Source organism: Trachymyrmex septentrionalis, unplaced genomic scaffold (genome assembly GCF_001594115.1).
Source record: "Trachymyrmex septentrionalis isolate Tsep2-gDNA-1 unplaced genomic scaffold, Tsep1.0 scaffold22, whole genome shotgun sequence".
Classification (NCBI taxonomy): domain Eukaryota; kingdom Metazoa; phylum Arthropoda; class Insecta; order Hymenoptera; family Formicidae; genus Trachymyrmex; species Trachymyrmex septentrionalis.
In genome coordinates, this window is record NW_017305375.1 from 5,395,512 (window position 1) to 5,408,837 (window position 13,326).

The 13,326-nt window shown below is 33.5% G+C and overlaps 4 protein-coding genes across 12 annotated transcripts in view; 3 read left to right on the forward strand and 1 right to left on the reverse strand.

Annotated features, from left to right (window-relative positions):
- The first annotated feature begins 1,369 nt into the window (after positions 1 to 1,369).
- On the forward strand, positions 1,370 to 3,075 carry LOC108748248 (cuticle protein 16.5-like). The gene is made up of 2 exons (XM_018486282.1): positions 1,370 to 1,461; positions 1,894 to 3,075. Exons 1-2 carry the CDS (start codon positions 1,450 to 1,452, stop codon positions 2,725 to 2,727), a joined length of 846 nt encoding a protein of 281 aa, XP_018341784.1. The 5' UTR covers positions 1,370 to 1,449; the 3' UTR covers positions 2,728 to 3,075.
- A 2,371-nt stretch (positions 3,076 to 5,446) lies between these two features.
- Positions 5,447 to 8,649, forward strand: LOC108748367 (DNA-directed primase/polymerase protein-like). The gene is made up of 4 exons (XM_018486483.1): positions 5,447 to 5,919; positions 7,341 to 8,128; positions 8,241 to 8,473; positions 8,568 to 8,649. The coding sequence occupies exons 1-3, from the start codon at positions 5,593 to 5,595 to the stop codon at positions 8,461 to 8,463; spliced, it is 1,338 nt and encodes a 445-aa protein (XP_018341985.1). The 5' UTR covers positions 5,447 to 5,592; the 3' UTR covers positions 8,464 to 8,473; positions 8,568 to 8,649.
- A 292-nt stretch (positions 8,650 to 8,941) lies between these two features.
- On the reverse strand, positions 8,942 to 11,893 carry LOC108748369 (39S ribosomal protein L21, mitochondrial). 4 transcript variants are annotated; one of them, XM_018486493.1, is made up of 5 exons: positions 10,649 to 10,914; positions 9,897 to 10,022; positions 9,494 to 9,814; positions 9,297 to 9,412; positions 8,947 to 9,222 (listed from the first exon to the last, which is right to left on the reverse strand). In XM_018486493.1, the coding sequence occupies exons 1-4, from the start codon at positions 10,746 to 10,748 to the stop codon at positions 9,309 to 9,311; spliced, it is 651 nt and encodes a 216-aa protein (XP_018341995.1). In that variant the 5' UTR covers positions 10,749 to 10,914; the 3' UTR covers positions 8,947 to 9,222; positions 9,297 to 9,308. The 4 variants fall into 4 exon arrangements, with proteins under 4 accessions (XP_018341996.1, XP_018341993.1, XP_018341995.1 ...); XM_018486492.1 differs by having other exon boundaries at positions 8,947 to 9,225; positions 9,303 to 9,412; positions 10,649 to 10,913; XM_018486494.1 differs by lacking the exon at positions 10,649 to 10,914 and adding an exon at positions 11,832 to 11,893 and having other exon boundaries at positions 8,942 to 9,412.
- Positions 11,871 to 13,326, forward strand: part of LOC108748368 (cholinephosphotransferase 1) — a 13,109-nt gene continuing 11,653 nt past the window's right edge. For 3 of the 6 annotated variants that reach the window (XM_018486487.1, XM_018486489.1, XM_018486490.1), the window contains exon 1: positions 11,871 to 12,127. In XM_018486487.1, the coding sequence (XP_018341989.1) occupies positions 11,891 to 12,127 (237 nt within the window). In that variant the 5' untranslated portion in view covers positions 11,871 to 11,890. The remainder of the gene's footprint in view (positions 12,128 to 13,326) is intronic. The other 3 variants (XM_018486484.1, XM_018486485.1, XM_018486486.1) reach the window with 1 other exon arrangement.

The window sequence follows — 13,326 nt, forward strand, 5'->3', positions numbered from 1 at the left end:
GAGAAAGTGCGTCCTTGGTGAGTCCTATAATATGGTGAGTTTATATAAATGTATCATATATTACGTAAGAGAGAGAGAGAGAGAGAGAGAGAGAGGAGAGACTAACAAAAGTATACACGAGAATCGCATACCACCTAGTTTCCTTCTTTTTAAATGAATTAGATTAATCGCACGCACATTGTCATTGCGTATTCATATATATGTAATTTGTATATAATTTGTAGGTAATTCAAATAAAGTAAGATTTGATTTACACGATATTTTTTTTACTAGCGTGCTAATCTTCTAGTTAGAGAAAGAGCAACTAAAAAATATAATTTTATAAATTTTTTAGGAGAAAAAATTAGCAGCAAAAATATAACTTATATAATTATATCTTTTTAGCTACTGAGATTTTCTAGTTTGCTAGAAGACGCTAATTGCTAATAAAAAAGTATCGTGTAAGTCAAGGCTAAAACGTATAAAACTAAAATCACATGATTTCTTGAATAATAAACATACATGCTGCTATGCCCGCTCTGATACTTGAGTGTATCTTAGAAGTTGATCCACTTAACAGTGCAAATACTTTGAAGTATTCTTTGACTGATCAGTTCATAAAATTCTTTCTTCTGATTAGTCAACACATTTACAGTGTTAAAGATTTCACTTTTTAGAATGTGCATGTATTATTAGAGCAAGCGTAATAGCATGCTTATCATTCAAGGAATTCGTGTGATTCTAGTTTAAGAGGAAAAAATTGCCTGTTTGTGACTTTAACGTCGAATTCAATTTATTCACATAACTTCGTAAAAAGTATCACAATCTCTCTATTTTTATACAAGAAAAAGTTGCTAATTGCACGTAGGATTTAATTACGCAAGTATACATCTTTTAAAAGAAGTATTCCATTTGTAACGTTACAGATTGCAGATATGTTTATTCAAAGAAACGGGGCGCACAAGAGTAACAGGATAACCGATGAAATCGAAAGTACAAGTGCATCATAATGTTATCGATACATGTTTACCTTATTTGAGCCACCAAATATTGAGCGTATTTGTCAAATACGCGTATTTGTCATGGCGTTGCACCATCGTAATACCAAGAGTGAAGAGTAATTAGCGGTAAGCGTTGCGCGCCCTCGACATTTTCTAATAAACCGTACAGCACCAGATCTGCAATTTGAATTTCGTGAGGAGCCACGCCCGTTGCTCGTTTCCCCTCGAGCGATCATTCTACCTCTCTTTGCGCCTCCTTTCGTATACTCCTTTCTTAATGATATCCCACAAAGAAGTCCCATATACATCTCCCTCTCTCGACCATGCATCGACCATACCCAATCACCTCCAGCAAGGTAAGTGCTCAAAATTCGATTGAACCCCCTACAACTTTACCCGCGTATAAATAGTGGCCGACAGCTACCATTTCGGCAGAAACCCAGTAGTTGTTCCACTTCAAACGAGCAAAATGGCATTCAAGGTAAGCACGTCGACTTTGTCGGGAAAATATGTCAGTATTTTGTGGTAACGGTCGAAAAGAAAATAAAAAATTGCAAATTTTGAAATATTAACGCGATAGCATTCTGAGAAAAAAATATTGAGACAAGAATTTGTAAAAGAACTACAGTCAAACGAATAATCAAAGCATCTATTTCATCCATTCTGTTATTTATCATATTTTTACGAATACAGTAACGTAAAATAGAACTGAAGAAATAAACTATTGTATTAATCCAATAAAGCGAAATACATAAATAGATATCACGCGCGTATAAATTCTAATTTTTTGTTATCTTACTTTATCTTACATTTCTTTGAAAGCTAAATCTATAAGACACAGTATAGAAATAAATATTAAATTTCCCTCACTTAATTTTGATATATTATCTATGATTAATCTATTCTTTCGCAGTTCTTATTGCTCGCAGCATTCGTTGCGGTAGCGAGTGCCGGCGGGCCAGCGGCGTACGATATCGGTACATTGTCCGCTGACCACAGCAGCATCGGCTACAGCCAGGAGTCGACGCAGAAGGGCTACGCCGGTCAGAACGTGGTGTCCTCGTACAGCCGCGCCGAGGACTCCGCGCACTCGTCGGTACGCGTGAGCAACAGCCACGTGAGCAACGACGCCCTGCTGGAGCAACACGCCATCGGCTACAGCTATGCCGCGCCGGCCTTGGCCAAACCCCTAATCGCCGCACAGCCCCTGATCGCTAAAACCGCTTATGCCGCCGCTCCGGCCTTAGCGACATATACCGCTCACCCTGCCCCGTTACTCGCCAAATCCGCGTACGCCGCCGCACCCGCCTACGGATACGCGGCCGCGGCCGCGCCGATCTTAGCCGCGAAGACGGCATACGCCGCCGCACCCGCCTACAGTTACGCTAGCCCGCTCCTGGCCAAGACCTACGCCGCCCCGGCTCCGCTCATCGCCAAGACCGCCGCGTACACCACGTACACCGCGCCAGCAACCCCCCTGATCGCTAAGGCCGCTTATGCTGCTCCTCTCGCCGCTCCACTCCTAGCCAAGTCCTACGCCGCCGCTCCGATCGCCGCCGCCCCGGCTCTCGCATACTCCGCTCATACCGCGCCACTAATCGCGAAAACGGCATACGCCGCCGCACCCGCCTACAGTTACGCTAGCCCGCTCCTGGCCAAGACTTATGCCGCCCCTTACTCGTACGAGACGGCTGCACCCGTAGTACACGCCACCTTCAGCGGCTTCGGTACTAGCTATGCCTGGTAAATGATTCCAAAACTGCAGATCTCTCACGATCGTTCGGCGTGATTCTTTCCTCTGACAGTGATCGTATTTCCTTCTGGTACACGCGCAAGATTATCTACGTAGATGTGTATATAATATTTATAGTATATAATATTTGTATATTTATACCTCATTGTATACACGTATATTTTACTCTGTTTCATGAAAATTTCCAACAGAAACCTTTATATAAGAAATCTTCACGCGGAACATGTATTTTAAGGACAGAATGCGCCGTTCACATTTACAGATTAGTTGCGAACAGAAATTTTATTGTATTAAATATGAATAAAACGATCTTGTTAACACGAAACAGAACATTTTTTTTTTACTTTTTAATTCACATGTAAGAAGTCATTTCTAACGCAGATAAGTAGGCAGTTTAAGTATGAAGTGTGAATAAGGAGACATGATCGTATCGATCGTGTCTCGGCGCTGAAGAGCACGAGATCGAATCGTATATCTATACACAAGCCATCGAATATCATTAATTCGGAAAGTAATACAGGAAAGAAAGTCACGTGCGTACACGGATTAAGCAGTAAGTACAAAAGACTAGGAATGAGCTACCTGAAAAGCATTCCGATATAGAAGAGAATGAATGGAGTATCATCTAATTTCCAATTTGAATTCAAAAGAATTTGCATACAATGGATGATCGAAAAATACATCGATCGTTCTCACAACGTTGTTGCACGAATCCACTTGAATAGTCGACTTACAGGTCGACTTTCACGTATGACCGGTTTTTCGCGTAAACATCAGAACATAATGATGAAATGATCGATGCGTGATATAGTTTCTCATCCGAACAGAATTTTCTTTTATTTAGCCATTGGTTTATAAATAAGTTTCGCTGCAGGTATATATAATTGATCTTTTCTTTTGAAGATCTTAAGTTATTAATTCTACCTAATCATGTTTACATTTAGCAGGGTTGGCAAACGTTACTTTTCAATTACTTTGCCGATACTTTTTATAGTAAATAATTTGATGACCATGTTGCAATTTTTTATGACGGTAATGCTAACTAACTAAACGTTAAAGTTGTGCTAAGATTAGAATAAAAGTTACTTTAAAAAATAACTTATCACATCATTACGCATAACTTCCTTTTTTTTTAGAAAAAAAAAGTTTGGAAAAATATAAAAGAATCATATAAAATTATTATATATAATGTTATATATAATTATACATAATTTTTTAACATTTTTCCAAACTTGATTTTTTCTAAAACAATAGTGAGAAAATTAATCTTTTAATTATTTTTAATGTTTTCACATTACTATTATTATTTTTATTACGCTAAAAAATAAATCCGTATAACAAATCAAACTAACCAAGGCTCCTTATAAATCAAAGAAAGGATAGACAGTAGAAGTCAAGTGCAGAAGACGTCGCGTAAATAATACAATATATCTATGAAATGCGAAACTTCTTTATTCTTTACTATCATTATTTTTATTACACTAAAAAGTAATTTTACAAAAGAAAGAAGGATATAAGAAAGAATAATATGAACATGTATGGACATATTTAATATAAAATGTATATTTATGAATATTTATACACGCTTATATATGTTTATATATATTTATATATGTTCAAGCATGACAAATTTTTTTATCATTATTACTTACTGAAAAAAGTAATAGGTAACGAGTAACGTTACAAATAATGAGTAAAAAGTAACGCGTTGCAAATTAGGAGTTATTTTTTTCAGTAACGATTGATGACTTTTTCAACCCATTACAAGTAACGATTGACTTTTATAACTCTGATGACCATTATCGTTATAAAAAATTCATAATGTCATTACCAAATTGTTATTATAACAAGATAATGATCAACAGAAGTAACGGCACTACAAGTAATGCATTACTTGCCAACCCTGACATTTAAGTATTTAGTAGTAAAGAATCCTTCGATTGCAAATTAATAACCGCTCGCATCGTCTTATAAAATTGTGAAAGCGAATAAAGTGGACTTGTTAACGTAACGAAAACGCTTTTACTTTTTAATTAACATGTCGCGTCGTTTCAGGTAAGTAGACGTCAATTAATGATTCAAATAAAGAAAAAAACATGAATTCTTAAAATGAAGAATTCAGGATAATAATGCTGTTTAAATGGCTCAAAAATTTTAGAGTGTATTATGTATATGATGGTGATATCATATCAAGTGAAACAATGCAAAAGTGTTTATAAAGTTTTTGTTTAAGAAATATTACAATATTTTAAAAGATGAATGACATACAAGTATAATCATTCCAATTTCAATAACGATGTTTTAAACCTATTGATAAGACAAACTCGTTACACAACAAGAACATTAGCAAAGATATATTAATTGCAACTTAAATTGGCAAAAATAAAAATTGGAAGTCGAACGTAAGAGGAAAGTGACAAACACATGGCAGCATAAATAAAGCTTATTCTAAAAGGCGAAAATAAGACAACAAAAAATATAAAAAGGCGTTTATGCTTCTTTTAGATTTCGTCTCAATTTTCGCCTTCTAAAAGTTTCGTTTACGCTTCTGTTATTCCCCCTTTACAGTAAACTTATGCTCCGATTTTTATTTTCGCCAGGGCAAACGCAGGAATCTCTTTAATCTCGCGTCTTTGATTGAATTGCCGCCATTGTCGTTAAAACTCTGTCATCATCTGCGAACGACTGGAGCGACCATCAGCTGACACGAAATTGGCGGGAAACACCAATTTAGATCAGCTGTTCGTACAGTCACAGAGTGCCCCACAGTATGTTTCCATCGCAAAGGAATAATAACAGTGATTACGCAAATTATTTGACTGACAATACTGAGATTGATTTCATCGAGCATCGATCGAAATGGAACCGATTTGCACAAGTAGATTTTACGGCGGCAAGGTACAAAAGCGATCACCATCCCGGTCACCATCCCCCAAGATTTGTTGGGTGAAAACGTACCGGGTCATGCCATCGCACATATTGGGCCCGACCCAATACTGGCAGGAATTTCACAAACAGGCTGACGCTCTAGCCGTGGCTGCTGAACACAGCACAAAAACGGACGCGTTATGTACCTTCGTGTATCAACGACCTAGTGACGGTAGTCGCAGATTCGTCGTAGCGCATCCGGAAGTTTATTGGTGGTATTACAAAATTAAACCGCAAGAACAAAGATGTTCATACGAGGTGAGTATGCAAAACTTGCAATTACGATTTATTTATACTTACAGGAAAAACGTTTAGATATTTAAATTTTCTTAGATATGAAGAAGATATGAGATAACCTTGTAGATTTACGTCTTACAGAAAAAAAAACGTTTAGATATTTTTCTCGAACGTTTCACAATGTTTTTCATTATGTGCACTTAACAGAAAAAAAAACCGTTTAAATATTTTTCTTGAACATGAAAAAGACATGCCTTAAACGGTTATTTCCAAGGAGCGATAAATAAAAAAAAACACAAGTATATATACGATAATTATGTTACAATTTATAGAAAATTAAGAGTATATAATTACAGTTATCTTTTTGGACAAATTCTTCTTTGTTAAGAAAAAAACTAATTGTTTGGATGAGTTTTAATGATCTTTCTGCACTAAAAAAATCATAAATTTTATAGTATACTCTATTACGGATATTTTATTTATTTTAAATTATATCTCTTTAATATGTTGAATAATATGAGATAATTTGTAAAAAAACAATTTTGAAAAAACTGAAGTTAAAACACAGACCATTAAAGTCTATTAAATCTTCTGGTTGGCCTTCAAGTTTAATCGTTGATTATTCGAAAAGCTTCTACATTCTGACAGGATGTATGTATTATTATTCAATTTTTTTAAATCATGATGCTTGCAAGTTTTCCTTTCTGCACTCGTTGCTCATTTTCAACGTTTGCTTTATGCTTTTAAAAATCTGTGATAAATGTTTTCTTTGCTCTGTATTTTTAAGAAAAAGAAAAACTTATTTTTGAAAAAGATTGAACGCATCTCTTTTGTGCACTAGTCGATTTAATGAAAGTAACAACCTATTATGCTGTGAATGTTTCCTCTGTTTCTTTTTTCTTTTTAAAAATCAACTTCTGCTGGAATAATATTATCGTGAAGGTAGCAGCCCTCTGAAAATAATTCTAATAATACATAAACATTTTTCTCTATGTTTCAAAATTTAAATTGTGTTATGTAACAGGGACATAAATTCCTTTTCACAATATATTTTAATAATACATAAATACATACATACATATACACACACACACATATATATATATATATATTTGCTTCAAGAATAAATCAACACTAAACTAGGTCATTAAAACTTATGAGAGCCACTGCGGTTGTTAATGCCAATTAATTATTACATACAAAATTCATATAAAAAAACAAACGTTTCTACTCCAGTTTGAGTCCTTTTCAATCTACAAATTAGTGATGACAAACGCAGTTCCAATCTCTCTTTCAACTCAGTTCCAATCTAGTCAACGTAAATGAAGGCACTTTCGTATACTCTGTATATATATATATATATATATATATATATATATATATATATATATAAGATACATGTATGTGTGTATAAAGCTTAAAGAAAATTATCAATTTTACAGATAATACCAAAAGATTCACCATGTTGGTTATATCTGGACTTGGAATATCCTGTCGAACTAAATCCACTTTGCAATGGACCACGCATGACCAAAACGCTGACAGATATCATACGAGCGTATTTACTCAATCACTATCACCTGTTATGCGATACAAGTAACTTTTTAATACTAGATTCTACAACTAGTAAGAAATTTAGCAGACACGTGATTTTTACTATGAAGGATATGGCTTTTAAGGACAACTCACATATTGGAAAATTCATCAAAACTATATACAATGATATTTTACTTTATTTGAAGTCGGATACGCTATCGAATGGAATTTTAAATCACTTTAACAAAGCAGATATTGAGGAAATGCTCGTGAAAACACAGCACGGTGAAAAATTGTTTATTGACAATGGTGTCTATACGAAGAATAGACATTTTCGAATATATCTGTCCACTAAGTGGGGAAAACAATCGTATCTAACAGTTTCTACAGATTGCATATATAATGCAGTGAATAAGTGCAGAGAGAAGGAGTTGGGGATCTTTTTGGATTCCTTAGTATCGTACTTTCCAAACAAGCAGAATTTAATTTTGCTCGAGTTTTTTAATCGAAGCGACGTAAAAGCTAAACTTTATTCAAATGTACCAATACGATCCATTCGCGAAAATGACAACCAGAGCTCACCATATCCTGAAATAGATAGGTACATTCGTAGTCTCATCGATCCTGGCAAGATACGTATTGCTAAATATTTTGATAAAACTAAAACGCTGAGATATGAAATTTATGGCAACAGGTAATATAACTATAATCGATAATAGTGATCACTTATTAGTTCTTATTTTTCTATATACATCCGTCTTGCTATTGTAAATGATAGTACATAATATTTTTACATTATTTTACAGATATTGTGAAAACATTGGTAGATATCATAAGAGCAACAACGTATATTGGATTGTAGATTTAAACACGAAAAAGGTATATCAGAAATGTCACGACGAAGATTGCTCGGAGTTTTTATCCACACCAAAGAATTTACCAGAAGAAATTCTTTTTAAGTTAGACATTGAAGGTGATACTTTCATGACTGGTGCAACAATAGATGAAGATATTACAGAGAAGATATAAAAATTATTAAGTATGCTTTTATAAGCACAAATATTGAATATATGCAAAAATATATGTATATAATATGAACTATATAATTAATCTTTAGTAATAATAATTTTCAGGTCTTTTACACAATCATTCGTGTCCGGATGTTAATTTATATCACTTTTACAAGTATAACTTATATAAGAGAATAGTACAAACATTATTAAGAAATTTTTACATATAACTTAACATTTTTAGAAAGTATTTATAAGGTGATATATAAGAAGATGATTTATAAGGTATTTTCAAAATTGTATAACAAAAATTAAAGAACATAAAGATTGTAATAAATTTTATACTATGTATAAATGTTCGTATAACTTGATGTTTGTAGTATTTCAAAGAAAAAAAATACGCAAAATACGAATGATCCAATCATGTGTACTAAGGATCAATTTATAGTTTTACGATTACTTGCGATCAATTATGAAAAATCATTTCTGAGTCACTATGTTCAGGAAGTTTAATTTGTACATTTCTAAAAATTTGCAGAATTTCTTTATCAAATCGTTTTCACGACGCAATCTGTTACTAAATTTAAAATAAATAACTTACCTTCTGTTCTCTGAATATATACAGATAATACACTATATTTACGTATGTTGCAAATATTTATTAACATTCACACACACACACACACGCGCGCGCGCGCGAAAGTAAACGTCATAAATTTGACATAGAATGTGTTCCGTTTTATGCAAGATGTACATGATAATTATTTTTTATTCTTGTTGTCTGCAGAATGTTAAACAAACATAAAATAACACCTTACACAATATACATAAACAGAACGTACTTATATATACATATACGTCATACTAGTAATACACTCTGTCTAATCCCTCCACTTCTTTCTTCTCATTGATGTTTCCGTTTATATTTATGGAGTTAATCCGTAGCATTGTGTGTTGTATTCTGTAGACTGAAAAACAAAATGTTAAGCTCATTAATATAAGCAAGACATGAGGAATGAAACAAAAATATCTCTTTAAAAGTATCTTACAGTTTATACGGCGATACTGTTTCCTCGGTCGAAACCTAAAGCGAGTTTTTGTATGGGATAAAGTCTTTTCTATAACTGTTGCATCAACTGAAACCAATTCTCTATTCAAAATTGGTCTGCCTATGAGAGTGAAGTCTTTACTGCCAACCAGTAACACTTTTTCCAGTTTTAGTTGATCGCCTATGTTCGGTGGCCAGAATCCCTCAATAATTATAATGTCATATTCTGTTATCTTAAATTGTTTTCCACATATTTGGACAACTGCGAACATACGGCCGATACTGTCTGTTGCGATCTGATTGTTGATTTCGTTTGTTACATCTATGAACAAGACAAAACTATTTGTTAGAATTTATTCATAAAAATTGAACATTTATACATGCTTATAGAATAATTTAATAACCAGTGCATATTTTGCCTCTCTCTTCATCCCATTCCTGTATTTCCGTTTGGTAATCCAGGATTGGCCTCATCCATGGTGGTTTAACCGTCCGATATTCTGCTATTGGTGTTTTCCACAATCTTAATGCTGTAACGAAAGATTATTTTTCAATATCTTTCTTGTACTATACAAATTTTGGGTGATTTCGTGTCTTTGTCTCTCTGAATTTACATATAAAATTGCATTAATAGATTTATTATAAAATTTATTTACCTAATTTTATTAGGTTATTATATTAGGTTAGCGTTAAACTTGAAGACTTTAGAAGTTAAGATACCTGTCATTCCGACAATAATATAACGCTATGTATATGTTAGATTTATTATAAAAATTTAATTTAATGAAATCTTAATATTTTGTAAAACCTTACTAGATGGTTTCAGGCACTTTATTTCAGAATTTGAATATAAAATTTTTTAAGTTTTATAAACTTTTATTAGATTTTTGTAAAATTTTAATATAATAAAATGAATCTTATTTTATCTCAATCTTTAAAAATAAAATTCTTAGGTCCGTATTCAGAACGCGCTTACAATGATGTAAGCGCGCTAACATATACTTTACGCATATTATAAAATTTCAGAGATAAAAGCGCGTTCTGAATACGGACCTTAGATTATAGCGCGTAGGAAAGAGGTTATGTTTGCATTCAAGAGAGAGGTTATATTATATTGTTGCGTAGTTTCTGCATATTATAATTTCTAATTACATACCAGGATAATATTGTTTGCAAATTATGGCCGATGTTACTTTTCTCAGACAATTATTCGCCGTATAATTAAAAAATCTTGATAAATTAAGTAACGTCGCCATCGCGACACGAAACAAACTGCGATGTGCGGCGATGGAAAACTACAGGTAGACCGGTGATTGGAAAATGCGAATAAAACCAATATTGGTAATCAACTTTTTGCAGAACAACTTGTTTCCGACAAAAAATTGTCTAATATATGAAAATAATCACGGGAATCATTATTAATTGAAAAAAATTTTCTTGATGTTCTTGATATTTTTTTATTTTTGAGCCACATGTTTTTAGATGATAAAATTGCCTAGCGGGAATTTTCAAAGGCTGATTGTTTACATCTTGCGACGTGCATTTCATTAAAAAATTAGGTAATTATTTAGAACAATCCCTCCGCTCTAGCTCAAATCTTAATAAAAATATACTTATTCTACGTGTTTTCACTCAAAACGAAAAAATTTGGCAAAAAACGTGGCGGTCAACCTCGAGTTATTAAGTGTTAAAGTTGAAGATTTTAAAGAGATTAAGATATCTATCATCTCGATTTGATACAGCTCTATGTATACGTTCTGCATTAATTACACAAATTCATTGCTATAAAAACACATTCACTGCTTTAAAAACACAAATTCTCTGCTTCATAAACACAAATTCACTGCTATTGCAAAGAGATTCTGAGAAGACCATTTGAACATTCGCGCATATCAGTTCCGGTTGCACGCATGCGTCACTGCCGACACTGGCCTAGTTTTCAAACCGGATCAGAATGTAAGAACCAGCCAATTACAGTCAAGTATTCCCCTGTTACAGTCGAACGACAGAGGAATGCTCGACTGTAGTTGGTTGGTTCGTACATTCTGATTTGGTTTATACCCTCGGTGGAAACTAAATCAGTTGCCGTCACTGGCGGCCGGTCAGTCAGTTTAGTCAGTTTCCGGTCGTGGCAATATCGTGGGATTGCGTGGGACTTGCGAGGACTTGCGGAGCACACAGAAATGTATGCGTAACGCGATGGTCGCTTGTTATGTTTGACCGTCTCGTCGCGGGTGATCTCGGTAGTGTATCGCGTCGACATCGCGTCTCCGTCACAGAAACGTCCGCAGTCCGACTTCACAGTTTTCCCATCTTCTTTCTCGTCTCCCTACTGTTATCCTCGGCGTCCACGGTTCGGTGACACAGTGTCGGAGTGACGTGTACGGCCCAAAGAAGCATGCAGTTTTACAAAGACAAGCTGTTGTCATCCGGTCAGCTGAAACGGCTCAGTGAGCACAAGTATAGCTGCATGAGCAACAGCATCCTCGACGGCCTCCTGCAGCCATGGTGGGACTGGCTGGTCAGCAAGGTACCGCTTTGGCTCGCACCCAATCTCATCACCGTGCTCGGCCTGATTGTCAACATCGTCACTACCCTGATCCTTGTCTATTATAGCCCGGACGCGAGGACCGAGGTAAGACTGACATTAGAAGCTTCTAACTTGTCTAATCTGTTTCTTCATGAGACACGTCCTTCCTCGTTCTTCTTGAACACCACCGTATCTCTGTGACGCATATTTTTCTTATCATGAAAAAAAAAAAATTTTTCATGTAACCTTTAAGTGAGTAGAAGTAACCATAGTACTTTGTAGGTATAGTTTTCCTTAAAACTTTATTTAAGAAAAGGAAAAAGATATTGTCCAGATACTCAGAAGTTTTTTGAAGTTCATTATTTTCACATTTCTCTATTTCAAGGATATAACTGATGTAAATTTATAACTGTAACATATAACAATAAAATTATAATTAGTAATATATAATTTATGAAAAATATAACATACAAAATTAACATACTAAATTATAGTATAACTACAAAATTATAATTTTTTAGGATATTTTGAATACTCTATTTATCAATTTCTATAGCTTTAAACCATCTTTGTACTCAAAGGTTAATTAAAAAGCTGTTTGCTATGACAGTTTTATTTATGTTTTACTTGAAATATTTCATAACTCTTTGTCATTCAAATTTCGTGCAAGTGAAATTTTTTTATCACATGAAAGCTCTTTTATTAGTTGTTACAGACAAATCTTAAAAAAAACTCTTAATTTGAGAATTTTCTAAGATTTCTGATGTTAATTATAATAAAACATGAAGTTACAAATCATAACACATATGTGTCTACCTTTAAACAATTTTGTTGTATTATTTTCTATATAATTTGAATTTTTCTAACCAGGGCAGGATAATATTTTTAAAATTAATAAATAACAAAGGTACAAATTAAAAAGAAAAGAAATTTTAATAAAAGACTGTGAGAGGATAATATTTTTATTTTAAAGGATATTTTTATTCAAGGATTAATATATTTGAAATTATTATTTTGATTGAACAAATCTTGCACAATAATATTATAATCAAGATAAAAGACATTATTGTCTTATTATTGTCTTAGTATTGAATCTCATCAAGGAATCAATTTTCTAACTGAAGAAGTATTATTATTGAAAATGCAATGTCATACAAATCTATTACTCATCCATATAACTCTATTATTGATGTAAATATAAATCTGGATGCTATCTATGCAATTGTATTCAAATATACCTTAACTTTAAAGCAATTGAACAAATATATCTTTATATGAAAAATTTTGACATTGAATCCTATATA